General features: G+C 39.1%; 2 protein-coding genes across 5 annotated transcripts in view; one reads left to right on the top strand and one right to left on the bottom strand.

The window, feature by feature from the left end:
* Positions 1–7,863, bottom strand: part of LOC309704689 (cytosolic phospholipase A2 gamma-like) — a 17,346-nt gene extending 9,483 nt beyond the window's left edge. Inside the window, exons 1-8 of one of the 2 annotated variants that reach the window (XM_082530058.1) lie at positions 7,612–7,862; positions 6,923–7,033; positions 3,480–3,622; positions 2,557–2,746; positions 2,337–2,442; positions 2,122–2,262; positions 499–564; positions 245–385 (exon numbers count right to left, since the gene is read on the bottom strand). In XM_082530058.1, coding sequence (XP_082386184.1) covers positions 245–385; positions 499–564; positions 2,122–2,262; positions 2,337–2,442; positions 2,557–2,746; positions 3,480–3,622; positions 6,923–7,033; positions 7,612–7,725 — 1,012 coding nt within the window. In that variant the 5' untranslated portion in view covers positions 7,726–7,862. Of the gene's footprint in view, positions 1–244; positions 386–498; positions 565–2,121; positions 2,263–2,336; positions 2,443–2,556; positions 2,747–3,479; positions 3,623–6,922; positions 7,034–7,611 lie in introns of both variants that reach the window. The other variant, XM_082530059.1, reaches the window with a different exon arrangement.
* Positions 6,963–19,604, top strand: LOC309704687 (cytosolic phospholipase A2 gamma-like). 3 transcript variants are annotated; one of them, XM_082530043.1, is made up of 15 exons: positions 6,963–7,078; positions 9,776–9,994; positions 10,400–10,510; positions 10,854–10,996; positions 11,123–11,309; positions 12,381–12,483; positions 12,602–12,742; positions 13,315–13,380; positions 13,475–13,534; positions 14,268–14,414; positions 16,844–16,927; positions 17,045–17,199; positions 17,282–17,453; positions 17,543–17,727; positions 19,169–19,604. In XM_082530043.1, the coding sequence occupies exons 2-15, from the start codon at positions 9,851–9,853 to the stop codon at positions 19,256–19,258; spliced, it is 1,788 nt and encodes a 595-aa protein (XP_082386169.1). In that variant the 5' UTR covers positions 6,963–7,078; positions 9,776–9,850; the 3' UTR covers positions 19,259–19,604. The 3 variants fall into 3 exon arrangements, with proteins under 3 accessions (XP_082386169.1, XP_082386171.1, XP_082386170.1); XM_082530045.1 differs by lacking the exons at positions 6,963–7,078; positions 9,776–9,994 and having other exon boundaries at positions 10,396–10,510; positions 10,854–11,004; XM_082530044.1 differs by lacking the exons at positions 6,963–7,078; positions 9,776–9,994 and having other exon boundaries at positions 10,396–10,510; positions 10,854–11,034.

The following is a 19,604-nucleotide window of genomic DNA, read 5'->3' as shown; positions in this document are numbered from 1 at the left end:
TCACCTTAAGTCACTTTATATTGTAAGGTAAAGACCCTACAATATTAAAGAGAAAGCCCAACAATCAGCTGACCCCCAATGAACAAGCACTTGGTGACAGTGGGAAGGAAAAACTCCCATTTATCAGGAAGAAACCTCCGGCAGAACCAGGCTCAGGGAACGGCGGCCATCTGCTGTGACTGGTTGGGGTTCTGCTCACATCTACCCAAGTAATGTTCTTTAAGACATTCTTGGAAACATTTACCTTCTAGGATTTTCTGCAGCTTATCCAGGTACATCAGAGCAGTAGTGTCCTTAACAGTTATTCTGGTCAGAGCTATCACTTTATCAAGGATGATCCATACGCGCAGGTACTCCTTAGCAGCACTGTCCAAATGCCCAGACACTAAAACACACACACACACACACACACACACACACACACACACACACGCTGAGCAGGTTAAGATAACACAGTCAACATACATGTAGCAGGTATGCTTTTCAAACTGTGATTACCATTCAGCCATTGAGGGACAAAGTCTCTGAGAGTCTCCTCATTAGCTATCGCACAGCCTAAAATACCTGTACAATGAGAAAATGATTTTAGATGTTTGTATTTTACACCAGACACTGAAAATCTTCTGTATTAATATTTAGGAATGAAACCTATTTCTTCCTACAGATGAGGAAACATCTACATTGACTCGTGCTTTACATTATATTCCTGGCAGTGGAAGTCGCGTACACCATTGTTCAGTGCAGGCTGCCTCTATGCAATCATACTTTCCAATTAGTTGGTTTCATAGTTCTTTTTTGGCTGGTTTCCTCTAATGTGTTTTAGATGTATAAAAGAATGACAGTCACTCTCACAATATTTTACTAGTATTTGTCTCCAGACCGATTAACTGGAAAGTGCTGTTGAGTTTTCATGCAATAATTTTCAGAAGGATCTAAAGTTATCAGAGTAGTGAGAAAACTAGTCTGGGTCATTGTGGTTGCACTGAAATTTGAACGCTATTTTGTTAGCAGCGGACTGTTGCTTGTCTTGCTTGTTTTGTTGGCTCTGACTGCTGCATTTGACACGGTGGATCACGATCTGCTGATCTCTCAACTAAAGCCTTGTTTGGTCATTTCTGGCTTGGCACTTTCGTGCCTCAGGGATCTATTCTTGGGCCACTACTGTTTTCATCATATCTCCTGCCATCAGGAACAATTTTTCCAAAAACACTTTAATTTCTGACGATTTGCCAGCTCTATCTAGCTTTGAATCACTCTGATAGCTCTTCAGTTGGACTCCTGCTTATTTGTCTTAGCAATGTCATAGATGGCTCTAAATTTGTTATTATGTGCCATTAATTAAATAAAATTGCAAATAAATAATTTATTTATTAAATGTTTTAAATGAAATGAATCAGCATTTAATAAATTATGTAATGATATATTTATTTAATTCATTTTGTCACTCCTGGCTGTCCATATCCTGGCTCCATGCACTGGCTTCCAATTGAATTTAGGATCTATTTTTAAATCCTTTTACTGGTTTTAAATCTTTAAATGGTCTGGCGCCTGTATATTTTTCTGATTTTCTGCAGCCATAAGATCAGACAAATGTACAGCAGCTCTTGTTCTCAGTTCCTAAATCATTTTCTGGGCTGTTCCTACTCTAAGTGCATGGGTAAATAGCATCAGAAAGATGTCTTCTCTTTGTTGGTTGGTTAATGGGCCACTAAATGAAACCACACCCCACTATCCTGAAGCTACAGTTTAGTTTTTCTGTATAAACCCTAATAAATAACAGCAAAGATGATAAATTAAAACAACTTACATTTTCACTAAAAGTCATGTGGCCTTGTACCTTCCTGTTTTCACATAACCTGCAGCCCTGTGAAACTGTGATGTAACATTTGCAAGCATAAGAAGAATATATAGACTGCACAAAATTACACTGTACTGACTTGGCAACAATAGAAAGCACTGAGCCACCATGTTGCCCTTTTGATACTGACAGTTTTGGTGGTTCTCTTGGTGATTTAAAGTGGAAAAGCTTCATCGGATCCGTACTTGAAAGTAAAATCAGCTACATATTCTAGGCATCATCAAACCAATCTCATATTCCCTGTTCAGCCTGTAAACACTCACCCTGTAACTTGACCATGTCCATCTCTTTCTTTTTCTCCAGCAGCGTTCCATTTTGGAATTTGCTGCCCAGGAGAGATGTTTCGATAAAGAGACCCAACTCTGTGAATCCGGCCTCGTGGGGGCTTATCTCAAACCATTTTCCTAAAAGATGCGAGAGTGCATTATAAACCACTTAATAAGGGGCTAATCTAACATGTCTTTATGTATGTATGTACCTTCTATAGGTCCTTGAGTAAAGCAGTGCTTTTCAATAGCACAGTAGATGGGATAAGGGTTTGTGGCATTCCTGTTGGCCTCATCTGAAAGACACCGTAGGTCCATCTGATGGAACACCAGAGATTTCACTGAAAGCCTTAGTCTGTATAGCAGAGAGAGAACTGAATTTCAAATGAGAATTATATGAACTATAGTTTGTTTTTGTGCTTGCACTGGTACCTGTTTCATAAATCCAGCTGAAGTTAAGACCCCCCAGATATCAGCAAGAGAGAAGTGCTCTTCTTTTGCTCTCTCACCCAACCAATCCACAGCTTGCTCAAGTTTAACACTCGGGGAATCAAACAGCCTGGACACTGCCGCATCCATGTTGGTGCTAAATTGTGAGTCATTGTACAAGGAGGCCATGGACCTAACAGATAAAGCAAGTCAGGCAGGTGTATAAGACAGACGTCAATAGGAAAACAATTGTTGCAGATAAGGTGATTGCACCTTGTAGTGATCCCTTTGTTAATTTTTTTTCTTCTTGTCTTCTTTTTATGTTAGACTTGATAATGATGTGTCTACCTGTAAACCTGTAAATTTGTAAAAGGCTGTCCATGATTTAGTGTCTTGCTGTAATCAGTGATTTTACCAGAATAAAACACTATTATTCGTTCACTTTTTATATTTTCACGACTTCTTTAGCTGGTTTCTGTTGCATTTGCAGCCTGTTTCACAAGCACATGCTTGTGATTTGACAGTAAATAAATGATCCTGAATTGAACTGAGGATCTCTTTGCTCATTCTGAGCCAAAGAAATGAACCAATAAAACTAATCATACTAAAACTAGTCCCTAACTGGTACAAAAAGGGGTGCTAGGTGCATGGAGGTGGTAATCACAAAATAATCTAAAAGAAATATAAATCTTATTACGTCAAGCCAAAAGCTAATTAACATAAACAGAAAAACATCCCATATATCAATTAACATGCATGTATATGCACTGTATATATATATATATATATATATATATATATATATATATATATATACATACATACACACTGTATATATTGTTTCTACTTGGCCACTGTAATGACTATTTTATAATATATTCTGGTAAAGAAAGAATTATATTTAATGTTTGTGTCATTGTTTATACCATGTAGACCCCGAAACTCCTCCTAGGTAGAGCAGTGTGTCCAGCAGACCTTCCTTTTCCATTTGATGGAGGGAACCCACCAGACCCACAGCTGCTCGCTGACCCCCACCTGATGCCAACAGAGCAATGTGGGGAACTGAGTCCTGGATGAAAATATGAAGGAGAGATATTATTTGATAGCTGCACTGCAGTTTTTGGATGCAACAATTAATAACCCTTTCACATCTTTATAGTAAATCTGAAGCTACAGCCATCTGTCTGTAACTCAGTTTGTCATAAAATGTCCAAACAGGAAAACAGCTAGCGGTTCTCTGCTTAAAGCCAAAAAAAATCCCCTAATAGCATCTCTAATTAATGCCAACAAAACAATGTGGGGAACTGAATCCTGTTTTCTTCCTGTATACTGTTTCTTGTGTTTCTCTCTGTGTTTTACTCCTCTGACTTTCTCTCTTTACATACATTTTTGCCTTGATTGAGTTTGTTTGTGTCTAATTATCTCCCTGGTGTGTATATAGTGTTGTTGTCTTTTCACCCTTGAATTACTGTGCCTTATGGTGTTTTTTCCTGCTGATTTCTTGTTTTTAGCGTTCCATTTATCTAGCTGTCACTCTGCCCCAGTATTTTGTCTGCATGTGGGCCCACTTTATGGACTACTGCAATGTGGCATGTAAATTATATTCCTGACTCATTGTGCATTGAGATAAAAGATCAAGGCTTCAGGGGTGTCTGCTAGAAAAGCTTTCAAGAAATTTAGTTTTTCCTTTATGTTTTTGTTTGTTTGGTTTTGTTGGGTTTTTTCAGTTCTCTGTTATAGCTTGATTAGCTTGAAGTATGAAAACTACTTGGTCATATTTACCAAAACATCAATTGTTTTTTTAAAGCCCATATATAAACTACACTCATTCCTCTGTTGTTGTTCTCCCTTTGAAGCCCATTTATAAAATACAACAAAAGGTACTGTACAAGACTGCCAGGAGAAGTCCACAAATCCAACAGAGAAGGAAACTAACATAAATGCAAAGAAACAAATTGAAAAACAAATGCATGCTGAGAAAACAGCTTAAAAACACATCCTAAAAAAGTGAATGACAGAACTATAAATATACTGACGACTATTAACACAGATGAAGATAATTACACAAAAAGGAAGTAAACACCACAAAAAGACATGATAGAAAACCAGATATCAAATTCAAACAGCTGAGAACAGAAACAGGAGGACACAACTAGGCCTAAACATGATAATAGTGCCCGCCAGACAGAAGGACAAACAGACAGGGTGACACTAAGGGAGCTCAAACTATTACTGCTACTGCTTATAATAATTCATCAAGACATGAACAAAAACACAAGGTTAGAAAACCAAAAAAAACTGGATCCAAAGCTCCGCACCAAAACCCATAACAGTTTCTATACTTTGCAATGAAAACAAGAGGCTATTAACCAGTGATGTCCTGTCAGAGAAAGCAAAGCAAGCAGTACTTGCTCAATGAAATCTAAAAATGTATATCAGTTAAAACCAAAATAAATTAGTTTCTCTCTTTGTATCACTTTACAAAAAGTGTTCTGTCCAGAAGCTTTCTCTCATCGTTGGCTCGTGTTAACTTTTCACTTACGTCCAAGTTACGTTAGCTTGACTGTAAGGCAGGCTTGAATCTTCCTGTCTCCAATTCCCTCAGAATCTGTAGCATCTCTTAATTTCATGGGCATATCTGGGTCCCATTAACAATCGTTTTAGCTGTGCAGCTGAGAGGTCGGCAGCTTTGTTGGCTAGCCTGGCATATGGTTTCTCATTGCTGCTCCAATGCTTTCAAATTAGAATTTATGAGAAATCACCTGGTTGACCTAATATTTATATTGCTGTTTTGTTAATAAGCCACCTTCATTTCCCATCATCATCTCTGCTTTCCTTACTATAAAAGACATCACATGCTTTTAAGTACAACAGTATCACCCACTGTATTTTCCTTTATCATATACACTCAACAAAAATATAAACGCAACACCTTTGTTACTGCTCCCATTCCCCATGGGATGGACGTAGAGACCTAAAATTCATTCCAGATACACAATATAACCATCCCTCCCAAACAGTGGTCACAAATCAGTCCAAATGTGTGGTAGTGGGCACATCTGCTATATTGAGATAATCCATCCCACCTCACAGGTGTGCCACATCAGGATGCTGATCTGACATCATGAGTAGTGCACAGGTGTACCTTATACTGCCCACAATAAAAGGCCACCCTGGAATGTGCAGTTTTTTGCGTTATTGGGGGTCTGGGGACCCAGAACCGGTCAGTATCTGGTGTGACCACCATTTGCCTCATGCAGTGCAACACATCGTCGCATGGAGTCTGTCAATTGTGGCCTGTGGAATGTTGGTCCACTCCACTTCAATGGCTGTGCGAGGTTGTTGGATATTCGTGGGAACTGGTACACGCTGTCGTATACGCCGGTCAAGCACATCCCGAACATGCTCAATGGGTGACATGTCCAGTGAGTATGCTGGCCATGCAAGAACTGGGACATTCTCAGCTGCCATCTGCCCTGAACAATGTGAACCATGATTCATCCGTGAAGCGCACACCTCTCCAACGTGCCAGACGCCATCGAATGTGAGCATTTGCCCACACAAGTCTGTTACGGCGACGAGCTGGAGTCAGGTCAAGACCCCGATGAGGACGACGGGCATGCAGTTGAGCGTCCCTGAGACAGTTTGTGCAGAAATTGTTTGGTTGTGCAAACCAATTGTTCCAGCAGCTGTCTGGGTGGCTGGTCTCAGACGATCTTGGAGGTGAACCTGCTGGATGTGGAGGTCCTGGACTGGTGTGGTTACACGAGGTCTGCGGTTGTGAGGCCGGTTGGATGTGCTGCCATATTCTCTGAAACGCCTGTGGAGACGGCTTATGGTTGAGAAATGAACATTCAATGCACGGGCGACAGATCTGGTTGACATTCCTGCTGTCAGCATGCCAATTGCACGCGTCCTCATTGCTTGTGGCATCTGTGGCATTTTGCTGTGAGACAAAACTGCACATTCCAAGGTGGCCTTTTGTTGTGGGCAGTCTGAGGTACACCTGTGCACTACTCATGATGTCAGATCAGCATCCTGATGTGGCACACCTGTGAGGTGGGATGGATTATCTCAATATAGCAGATGTGCCCACTACCACACATTTGGACTGATTTGTGACCACTGTTTGGGAGGGATGGTTATATTGTGTATCTGGAATGAATTTTAGGTCTCTACGTCCATCCCATGGGGAATGGGAGCAGTAACAAAGGTGTTGCGTTTATATTTTTGTTGAGTGTACTTTAAGTACTACACACATTTGGTGAAAAAAAATGTATGAGGTAAGTCGAGCTGGAGATTAAAGTCAAAGGGAAAAAAGAAAGGGGAGGGGGGAAACAGAAGGATGAGGAGACAGTTTCTATCTTACAGCTGTACAGTTGATTTCCAGAGTGTTGAGTGAATGCAGAACTATTTGTTTCCTCTTGTGAACATACTCCTTTTCACCAGCACACAGAGAGTGGGACTGACGGATAGGTCTCTGCAAAAACAATCAAGACAGAGAAGCACTGACTTCAACCCAGAGGTAAGCTGACTCAGACACTGAAATGTGCTACACATATTGTATATTGTACATTCATATGCTGCAGCAGAGTAATATCATATGAAACCTTATAAAGAAGGCATATTCACTTTTTCCTCACATTTCCCAGGGAATATGTTTATGATAGTATATATGAATGCTAATATCTTTCAGTTCATCCACACTGTATAAACGGAAATAAGAATAATCTAATAAAAGGCAATATAGAAATTTGCCAGGATAGAAATGATATACATCTGTAAATGCATAATTTCTATAATAATAACTAGTTGACTTAATATTCTTCAGGCTAGCTCCTTATTTTAAGTCTTCTTATATATAAATATATCACAGATTATTTGTATGTTTTGTATTATCTGCATATGTCTGTAAAGTAACTACAGTTATGAATTGTATTTTTAAAAAAATACAAAATAGATCTAAATGGCACTTTAACTTAATAATTTAGATGTTCAACTACGACATAGACCATGCAACATATAGTCAATTCAAATCTATTCTCATTGATGCCTCACCTCAGACAGAGCTACATTGCCCTCCATGTTGTCCGCTGCCTGTGAAAGAATGACAGAATTCACAAAGCAAAGACAAACCACTGCATTCATGAAACCTGTTAGTCCTGTTTGCATGTTGCGAAGCCAACCTTCTTTTCAAATTAAAAAGTTCAATTCACCCCGCAGGGAAACTTCTTGTTTCTGTCAGCTTCCCTCTAGCTAAATTTGTCTGTGCAGAACAAGAAGTCAAATGAGCCCAAACACGCAGAGGAATGTTAATTCCTACCATGTGTGGGACTTTTACACAAGTATTGCCTAATATGGAAATACTATGGTAAAATCAAATGTCAACTTTTTCTTCTTCACTCACATTTTTCACTCACAATGTGTTTATACACCGCCCTGAAATCAATCATTATTTTTTTATTAAACTCAGTCTGTCTTCCACAGTGTGTCTACTATCCTGTCTTCCTCCCATCACCAGTCTCAGCAAATGGCTATGCCTGAGCCTCCTAGAGGTTTCTGCCTGTTAAAATGGAGTTTTTCCTTCCCGCTGTGCTTGGTCAAAAGCAGTTGTTTGATTGTTGTGTTTTGGTGCTATGTAAATAAATCGAACTGAACTCCCACATCTCCATATATACCAGTATTTTGGTAGGGAAAATAAAAATGTGCAGGCAGTTTCACCAACATCTAGCCTTCTTTTTAATGGCTTGTAACATAGTGGAAAGCTTTATTTTTTCTGCTTCTTTTGGAGAACATAGCAGATAACCAACGATAACCTTTGTCATGTCCTACAGATATTTTACCCAAATCATTGTTTCGAAAAAGTTTTAATTCTGTTCGATCGTATCTAATAACTTTGATACATTTTTCAAGAATGTCCCTGTTGAACCATTGTTTTAAAAGTCTCATCTACACACTACCTGCAAACTTCTAAACGGCCCCTGTGGGGCTCCTTAGGGGCCTCTGCTTTGCTTGCTATATATTTGCCAAGTTTTCATAAGATTTCCTAAATTTTTTATGCTGATGATATTCAGCTGTGTTACTGTTTTAAAGCACATGTCCTTTCTACTGTATTACCGTGTTTGGAGGTACTAAAGATTACCCTGCTGTAAATTCTTTGCAGTTAAATGAAGAAAAGCTGAGATTCTGCTTATTGCTCCTGACGGTTTGAAGATTAAAGCATGTGTTGGATCCTTAGGTTCTTTTGTCTTTTTTCTGTTAGTAAGCTTTGTGTTGTACTGGATGGTTGTGTCTCTCTGGGTGCATTCAGTAAGCAGCTGACTCATTCTCCTTTTCTCCATCTGAACAATGTTGCTCAACTGAGAGATGTTGTGTCTTAAGCTGTAAAGGAAATGGTTATCCATGATTTCATTTCCTCTCATTTAGATTATTGTGTTTGTAATTCTCTTTTTTCTGTATTAGGAAAACATCTTAAAATCTCCTTCAAATTGTTCAAAATGCTGCAGCAACAGTTTTAACCAGGACTAATAGGAGCTCACACATTACTCCCATTTTATTTGCTCTCAGTTAAGTTTAGAATACATTTTAAAATTTGCATCTTCACTTTCAGAGCCTTGCACTAACATATATTGCAGACATATTCCTCCTCTCACTGTGTCAGGTCTTCAGGTCGTGCTTCATACTCACCTAAAGACTCATGGAGACCATGGTTTCCAGGCCGTAGCACCTACTCTGTATAATGCTGTCCTTTTAACTATTCACTCTGCTATGTTATGTTTAGATCATAAAACATAAAGATGTTATTTTTTACCCAGGCTTTTAGATAATCATATACTTTCTTTTATATTTTATTTAGCTTGAATTACAGTTTCTATATATATTTTTTCTTTCTCAGTTTGAAGCAGTGAACCTTTGTCTGACAAAAGTGCTATACAAATCTTTGAATAACAACTTGAGGCAGAACCCGGCCTATAAATGACTGAATAAATTCAAATGTAAAATAGTTAAAGAACTTTTTTCTCCAAAACCTTTACCCAACAAAATAAAGGCTTTATTTAAATTACAACACAAGAAAAAAAAGTTATGTTTTGCTTTGCAGATAAACGCACTGTTAGAGTGATATGAAGGACAGTTAGATGTGAACATACACAACTTGTTCTGCCTCCATATCATTTTCTGATATGTCTGTTTGACGTCAGCATTGTTCTAATTTACCATGAAGTTGCCTGATAGCAGGACATAAAAAGGACTTCTGAGCTAGACGAGAATCTTTAGTCTGCTCCGTCCACATCCAGCCATGTTGTGTGGATATACCAGCCGGGCGACTGGTCTGCTCTGTGCTTGTATTGTGATGATGGGATCTATGGGACTACCTGTGGACAACAGGAGGAACCTGTGGACAGTCCCTCAGCAGAAGAATCCAGCTCTTTCAGAGTTCAAGGTGAAGAAAATCATTCAGTCCACAGAAGCTAAATGTCTTCTGAAGCAGGTCTTATGAGTCCTGATGTTTCATATTTAATCATGTACAGAGTGGTTTGAGTGCTCTTGTTGTGTTTGCATTATGAATCCAAGAATGAGATAGAAAGATATGATGTTTGGCTTTTAATGGATGTGTAACTCATGATGTTCGTTATGAAACAGTCAAGATCCAGAAACAGTCAAACATTAAAGAGAAATTCAATGTTTTTACACATGTTTATCTAGTTTTTTGTCATGTTTTTTTAAATGGCAAATCTTTTAAAGTGTATATTTAAAATGACACTTTACATAGTTAATATTTATGTTGTAGATCCAAACCTTAAAGTTTTCTTATGTGCGTCCTGTAATACTTCCTTGTGTGTTGCAGAAGTATGTACATCAGTCACAGTCCTTATCTGCTGGAGAGCAGGAGTTTGTCCTGAGGAGGAAACAAGTAGTTCAGAAATCACTCAATAAACTGGGACTCACATGTACACTGGTGAGAAAACTCTCAAATACATAAGTCATAAGTCTTTTTTTCTTCCTTCCCTTTTTCTTTGTCAGTAGCTTATTTTTCAGTGCCAGCCAGCTTTTCAGCTTTTTTATATATACAGCATATATATAAACTAGAGTACAATGACATAAATTTCCGATCACTTTAAGATCTCTTGACTTGTCTGCTTGGCCATTTCCAGGAATTATTAAATAGGATAACATGCGCATTAGAAATCAGAGAAATCTGGACCAAACAGAGCACTTCATTCTCATTGGACTGTCTCATCTGTCCACTGGGTAACTTTATTTTTCCATCACCCACCTGTTTTTCTCTCTCTTTTCACCAGGATATGGTTCCTCACATTGCACTGTTGGGGTCAGGCGGAGGTCAGAGAGCAGCTGTGGGTCTGATGGGATCCCTCTTTCAGATGGAAAAAGATGGTTTGCTGGACACTGTGCTCTACCTGGGAGGAGTTTCTGGGTCTGCCTGGTAAACAAGTACAGACAGAGTCACGCTATACATAACTGGTTAGCTAGACTTTACTAGCTAGAAGGCTGAATAGTTCATTATAATGTGCGTGGGCTGAGTATTTTGTGGTCTGACTGTTTCCCTCAGGTCCATGGCCACCTTATACAGTGACCACCAGTGGAGCACCAACATGGACAATGCTGTGTCCAGGCTGTCGAAGCCTGGGATTGGGTTTACGGATGTTCTGATCTTTTTGGCCAAGAGGGCAAAAGATGGTCACTTCTCTCTCACTGACATCTGGGGGGTCTTAACCTCTGGTTTCATCATGAAACAGGTAAGGCCAAAAGAACTCAACTGGACTCATTTTATTCTGGAAATCCAGAAACACGGTAATGTGGCTTCACACTGCAGGATGCCTGTGAACTGAATAAATGAATGAATGCAAACATTATGCTAATAATGACAGAAAGGCTTGTGTCTCCATACAGCATACTAAAAGTCTGCGCTAAACCACCAGGTGTCAGTGTACTCGCTCTATCACAACATGATAAGAATACACTTTATTATGATGCTTTAAAAAAGACATAAATATTGTTATAACTTGCCCTTAGGTTACATCATAGATTTAACACAGAAGTCTAAATTAAGCTTCAGGAGAAGCAGAGACTTTACGCTGTATAGGGTAATGCTGCGAGCTACACAAATGCAAATCAGGGAAGTAAGATTACAGCAGAATTCCAGAAGACACACCTGATGACCTAAAATGCACCGACTTCCTTCTAAAATCCTCTCTGGTATAATTTGATTACCATAATTAAATTCTACAGATGAACAGATGAAGAGCAAAACGTCAGTATGAGCCTAAACCAGAATCAACCTTTTCTAACATTAAAAAAATCATCATGGGAAAAAAGAATGAGTAGGAGTGACGGGTGAGATGGAATCCAGTTCAGCAGGTAGTTCCGCTGCTGGTCCAGGGTGATTTTCCAGCTAAAAAGCCCATCTTCACTTTGTGACCATGTTATCACATGCTCCATGTGACATACATACTACTGCATCCTTTCCACTGTGTCATTCCTGATTCTTCTGTCTGTTCAATGCATTCTGGGGGCAATCACTGATGCGTATGAAGTGACGCAATGCTCTGCAATGCAGCTGGTGTGGATTGCTCTCAGGTCATTGTTAGGTTATTAGGCAGTTACAGCAAGAAAAATGCAATATCACGTAAGAATTCAATAAGGTTTTATCAGACTGCAAATAAGAGAGGTCTTGTTAGTTTTCATAATTTATGTTCCTAAAGCACATGATCCATCCCGGTCTTAATTTTATATTTATTTCATTTATCTCAGTTTAGTGTTGACGGTTTATTTATTTATTTATTTATCTGGTTCGTTGTTTTTGTCAGTTGGATGTCCGAAGTCTTTCTGAGGATGGCACAAGCATCACCAATCCTTATCCCATTTATAGCACAGTGAACAAAAACTGCTTGCAACATGATTCTGAAAAAGGTACTAAAAACAAACAATTACGCAAACATACGTCTCCAAATGTTATTCATGTGTATATTGCTCTTCTTTGAGTCACTGACTCAGTCTTTTTGCTTCTGTTTTTCTGTGTTTGTCTCAGGCAAATGGTTTGAGATGACTCCTCATCAGGCTGGCTTCATAGATCTGGGTCTCTTCATTAACACTCCAAACCTGGGCAGCAGAATTCATGGAGCTGGTTCTGACGTCAAAGGGCCAGAACTAGACATGGTCACGCTGCAAGGTGCGTCCATCTCTTTGTCTGCTAGAAACACCAACTCCGTCAAACAAAGGAATGTAATAATAATAATAACTTTTATCTTGTGTCATGAGCATTGTTGCAAAGGTCACCAGCTGTCACTTTAAACCTCAGACAAAATACACTTGGCCAACAAACACTAAATTCATGTATTTTGTTATTTACAGTTCAAATAGAGATCAAATAATAATTAAATGAACATTTGTTATTGCTGTTAAGAGGTCATGCAAGATGCTTTTAGATCTACTTGTCAGATCTACTGACAAGTAGATGCTTGTCAGTGTGATGCAGGTACCTGCGTGTGGCTCTCTGTGGAGCCTCAGGAATATCTGTACCTGTATACAACTGCACTGCTCATGTGATGATACTGGATCGTGCAAAATCCTGTCCTCAGACTGCTGTACAGTGCCAAGAACCTCCGACATGTCTTCCACTATTCCCTTGCCCTAATATTATTTTTATTTACAGTTTTCCTCATAGGTATATTGTTCTATTTTTATTATTAATATTAATGTTTTCACAGTGTGTCTCCTTTGTGTGTCTGGTCTGTTCTGCAGGCTTAGTGGGGAGTGCTTTAGCAGACGATGAGAGTGTGGTGACCTATATTCTTGACTGGTTAAAAGGTAGAAATCTGAATGTGTCTTGTTATGAGAAAGCATTTGCTAAATGCATTTAATATGCGACAGTAGAACTAAACAACTGTTTGTGTGTGCTCAGTTCTAGTGGGGAAGGAAGCTACTGATGAAAACAACCCGTTGGAGTTTCTCTGGACTAAAGGTACAGTCATTACATGTTACTATAACTGGATCATCCATCCATTTTCTTTCCTTTATCCAATTCAGAGTTGTGTGGCAGGTCACGGAGACAGACAACTATTCACGTTCACATTCACACCTCGAGTTTCTTTAGAATCGCCGGTGCACCCCATGCGTGTCTTTGGACTGTAGGAGGAAGCCGTCGTACCCAGAGAGTGTCCACACAGACATAGTAAGACCATAGAAAGTGTGGATTCGAACCCAGGACCTTCTGGTCACCCTAGCTTTTTTATTCCATTTGAAATTATTTTAATCCGAGTTTATGTTTTAGAGGTTATATCCTGAGTGTGCACTTCATATGAATATCATGAGCAACCTGTAAACAGTGTTTTATCACAAGTATATTAAGTTTGGCCGGTGCCATAAAATCAGTCCAGATCAAATTAAATTTAAATTGAATTAATTTAATTTAAAGAGTCAACAACAAACCCAAAACATCTATATTGCTGGTGTTTGCCCAAATAATATGTGCCACAAGACAACTTCAGCTATGACAAAAAGCGATGGATAAACACCTGAAAGCTGTTTTATTGTACCAGTACCACCATTGCAGTTTTTGGACTCATTACAAGTGATAACAACAGACTCCTGATCTACAGACGTCCAGAAAACACTTTACTGTTTGCTTCAGTTAATACTGACTGTTAATGTGAAAACGATTCATCTAAAAGTGAACATATGATCTTATTTTTTAGAGGGCATCAAAATAAACTACACTGCATCATCTGAGATGAAGCTCTTAGAACTGCATAATGTGATCTTTAAGGACTGGTGTCAGAAAACTTTGGCCTCCTTACAGTCGTGGAGTCAGAATATGGATGAAGGACCAGCCAGATATTACGGTCAGTAATATAAAGTTTGTTATTGTTGATCAACACAGTTTTAGCAGAAAGAAAGCTGAGAGTGAGACGGTATGGGCACAATGTCTGCTGTGACTATTACTTTAATTCAATTCAGTTTTATGTATATAGCATTTCCATCTGTTTTTGGTCTTTACCAAATCCAGAGTTATCAGAATCAGAATCAGAATACTTTATTGATCCCTGGGGGAAATTATTTTTTGTTACAGTGCTCCATTTTAAACCAACATTAAGACAAGACAGACAATACGCTAACTAAGAATAGTACAATATATACATATATATACATACATACATACATAAGTCACTTATAAATAAATATTTGGAAAAGAAACATGTGTAGTTGTAGCAGCAAACAGTGTGTTAAGTGGATGCGTTGTACAGGGAGATGGCCACAGGCAGGAATGATTTCCTGTGTCGTTCAGTGGTGCTTTTCGGTAATCTCAGTCTCTCACTGAACGAGCTCCTGTGACTGACCAACATGTCATGGAGTGGGTGGGAGGTGTTATCCAACATTGTCTTTATCTTGGACAGCATCCGCCTCTCCGACACCACCTTGAGTTAAAGATACAATATACTTCTTACTTTCTTTAAAAAACAGTCAGAAGCTGGCACATTAATGATTGTAAAATGTGCCTGTGCAACAAAAAATGAATGAGAGCTTATGTAAGGAACTAAAACAGAACATTTATGAGTCACATATCCAAACGAGTCAAAATCCAATACAAAACTGAGCCACTGCTGTGACATGCATTGACTCTGACAGCTCCATGCAGTTCACTGAAAGCGTCTTGGCAGTACATTGTCTGCCTGCAATGGTCAGAAAGTGTGGTATGGTGTATAAATGGTCAGCATTTTAGGTATATGATGTAATCAATACCAGTGGGACATTGCATGTCCTGAATCAGTCACACTGCTATCAAATTCACACCGATTTTCATCAGGCATTGATATTACAATGGTTTGTATGCTGTTGTTGTGTCGTAAATTGACATATTTACTGTAATAATCATTTTCTATCATGTGTGGTCAGAGGCTAAACAAGTCTCAAATATCTTTAAAATGTGTGATGGCAGAGGGGCATGCTGGGTATTTCCTGACCTCACTGCCTGTCACAAAATGTAACTATTTATTTTTCAGCATATGTAGCAGCAGAATTATAAATTATGTTTAGGATGGCAAAGCAAAAAAAAAAAAAGAGAAGAGTACGAGGCTCAAAAGATGGAGTGCTGATGAGTGAGTAGTTTGTGTTTTGGTAAAAGATTCAAACACTGTCACCACTATGAAACTACGTAGTTATATTCTAAGGAGCTTTGAAAGAAACGTCTGGACTTCTTTAAGCTTTCTTGAAGACATTTCACCTCTCATCCGAGAACTTCTTCAGTTCTAAGAGCAACTGGTGAAGAGTCCCAGATTTAAACCCTGTGAGAGTGTCCCCAAGAGGGTCATGGACCCCTTATTGATCCGCTACCTAATCACACGAGCCAAAGTGTGAAAACAGGTGTAGGTCACAATCAGCCAAGGTTTCAGGTGGGCCCATTGTGAAACCTTGACCAACCCTATCATGTGATTTCCTGAGGGCAGAAGGCCCAGGATGTGAGTAAGGCATCTGGGAAGGATCTCAAAACTGGATTATCGATGGCAGACAGTTAGTGTCATAAACCACCATCTCTGTTCAAAGATGGTCGTTCACACTGGACATCGATTGCCTCTTTCAGCCCTCTTTCAAACCGTCTGTCTTCTCTGTCCAAAATGTGAACATTGGCATCCTCGAACCTTTGACCTTTAGATGCAGATGGACAGCCGAGTCTTGTCCCATCAAAGAGGCTCTTCTATGTTGTGCTTCACTTCTCTGATGAGAGGTGAAACATCTTTAAGGAAACTTAAAGTCCAGACGCTTTGCTTTCCAAGCTCCTTAGACTTATGACCCAGATGACCGAGAACCTTCACAGATATATGTACTTATATCATAATACACGTATGATAAATAGAAACTGGTCTGCAGGTTTTTGAATGAGGAATTCTGCAAATGAGTGTGCTTGCTTGGTATGGTGAAACCATCCAGTCGGTCTGTGAGGACCTGTGGTTAATGGGTTTGTGTCTTTTGTTCCATGGTCACATTACAGTTTGTTTTATCCCACTTTTCCAAGGACAAATCTGTGTTGGCTTTCTGGTAGGCTAGTTCAAGAAGATGGTGTGAGATAAGCAGTGTGGTTGATACCCTGAGCTCTGTTGTTGTCCACGGTGCAGCTCAAAAGCAGGAGTGATGTTACGATATGATCATGACCATCTGACAACCAGAAAATGACTCCAAATGAGCACGATTGTCACATATGTGGTGCATGTATTAAATGCAGATAGCAAGTTGCAGCTTTCAGTTCTTCATTATGTTGCTTGGTTTGTTTCCCCAGTTTCTTGGTTTATACAAACACTCATCACACAGATTAAAAAACTGGAATGGGGCAAAACTGAAAACTTCCTCTACCAATACCCAGGTAGACTGATGTTCTTAAACTTTACCATACATTTATTTTTTAGAGTACTATGTTTTGCTTGATAGATGATAAAAACTGGGAACTGAATGATATATTGTTATTTATGTTTTTTGGAAGATGTCAGAGTGCCATCATGCATTAGAGTTAAAGAGTTTCTGCAGCTCATAGATGCTGGTGTGATGATAAACATGCCCTACCCCCCCTTCTTGGGAGAAAAGAGAGACACTGACCTCCTTATTGCTCTGGAATACGGAGCTGACGAAACCTTCAGGGTAAGGTGCGAGCATATGTGATATGTCACGTAAATGTATCCACACAGCTTCAGGAAAAACTAATGTGAAATTCTCCACACAGACTCTGATTCTCGCCAGAGACTATGCAGCCAAACTGAAGAAACCTTTCCCAAAGTTAGAGGAGAAATTCCTGAAGGAGAAAGACTGGCCAAGGCCCTGCTATGTTTTCAAGGGGAAAAAGAAGGAGCCCACCATCCTTTACATGCCACTCTTCAACAGGCAGAACTGCAAAGGTTCATCAAACACACACCACACATAGAGAAAAGGAAAAAAACATCACATAATGTCAGCCATGATCATCAGCAATTCTCTTCTGGTCCAGATGAGAACGAGTTCAAAGCAAAGATGAAGGAGTTCTCCACCTTCCAGCTTCCATTCAGCCAGCAGAAAATCGAGTTTTTGTTGGAGACGGTGAAAGCGAACATGAAGTACAGCAAGGACACTCTCCTCAGGGAAATAGCCAAGGCTGTCATCCGCCGACACATCAAGGCTTCAGATGGCGTCCCGGTGAGCATTTAGATGGTGGACACATCTTCCCCCATGCATGAGAAAAAGTACATAAACAATGTTTGTCCTCTTTTAATTTCTCATCATCCCACCCCAATCTATCCATTCATCGTCTTAGTCTTCTGTTTTGTTTTCTTTCTTCCATCCGCCATCCTCTTATTCTCTTTCTTTTCATCTTCTTTCTGTCCTTCTGGGATTATTCTTCATTTTTTTCTCTCAACCTTTCCTTCCCTTCCTTTTCTCTGTTTCCTTGTAGTTAATTTTCCTGTATTAGATTATTATGATATTTTTTATTTTCTTTCTTTCTCTCCTTCTTCTCATTCTCTTTTCATCATGTTTGTTCTTCTTGTTCCTTCATTTTCTTTCTTTTCCCTTTAATATTCTGCTTCATCTCATTTCTTTTCCTGTCATCCTCTTTGTCTTTTTTCCTTCTTTTCCCTTGTCAATTCTTCCTTCTCCCTCTTTTCTCCCTATATAGACTTTCTGTCTTCATTGTTTCCAGTATTATGCGTTATCCGTTAAAATTCACACGTCATGCATCACACCAGCTTTATTTTATTTCTCGATTACTGAATTACCTCAGAGGGCACTGTGAGAGTGCATACACAAATCTCAAGGCCGGTACCCAACTTATTCTTTGAGAGGAGACTCCAGATACACACCAAATTGAACAGTTCATTAAATTGTAGTTTTTGCGTTACCTTGCTGACAAGAGAGGCATACAAGGGCTAAGTCCTCATTGCTGTTATTTCAATATAATTTTGTAGAGGAGACACTAGAGGTCCCCCCATGTTCACTTATCCCAACAACTGCTCTAAAGTGCTGTTCTCTGTGGGGAGCTTAACACTAGTGAGACTAGTGCAGCTTTGTGTTCAGATTTGTAACACACGTTCTTGCACAAAAAACGGTGGATTCTGCCCCATCACTTGCATGAAAACAACCTTTTAATATCCAGTATGAGTTAAATGTCAACCTGTGAACCTTCAGCTCAGAAGTACGTGTAAACCTGCCCTCTGACAGCTAACAGGCCTGACCTGCAGCATCCAGTTCAGTTCAGTTTTATTCATAAAGTGCTGCTTCACAACAACAGTGACCTAAATGTGTTTTACATTGTACACTCATAAAAGATTCTTTTGCAGTAATTTTGTGTAAAATGCAACTGATATGTTTGATATAAACTGAATCTATAACAATCAAGTAAATTTGAATTGAACAGATTTCACCAGATTTAACTTTTTATATTGTGTTTTTGTAAGAAATTTATATTTTATTAAAAGAAAAACAGATGCAATCAAATTTGGGGCATGACTTCTTTTTGAGCACATTAAGCACAAACCTAGAGAGAAAATCCCATTGATCTAATCATCTCTGATGAGTAAACATTTGATGACATTGAAAAAAAAGAGCGCTTCTAACCCTCTGAGGTCTGTTTTCATTCCAGCTATGGTCACTGGCTTCAGATGTTCAACACTTTACTAGAGTTCTGAAAAGGAGGGACAAAGGTGACAAACAGGAAGCAGCTCAAGCCTAAACCTGATCCTACGACGGTTTTGAAGTGCTTATTATGCGTCTTTTTGTTTTAGCAATCACAACCGCCGTGAGGCACCAAGCAGGGGGATTGAAAGGGTTCAAGAATCCAACAATTCAGGGTTTAAACAGTAAATGTTTTGTGGCTCAATGTAGCAACTTCACATGTCCACAGAGGAATGAAATGCAATGACACTATTGCATTATTATGTTATACTGACAGTGCTTATATGACTTTGTGTAATGTCTTGTACATGTTTTGTTTTTCTCTGTGAAACAAGGTTTTTCACTTTGCAGTTATGGTGGTTTTAGAAAATTATTATTGTGATATCTGTAAAAATATGTTTACA

The sequence above is a fragment of the Aulonocara stuartgranti genome (genome assembly GCF_965226115.1).
Source record: "Aulonocara stuartgranti genome assembly, chromosome: 4".
Lineage (NCBI taxonomy): Eukaryota > Metazoa > Chordata > Actinopteri > Cichliformes > Cichlidae > Aulonocara > Aulonocara stuartgranti.
The sequence above is the reverse complement of the archived record's forward strand: the minus strand, read 5'-3'. Positions and strand labels throughout refer to the sequence as shown.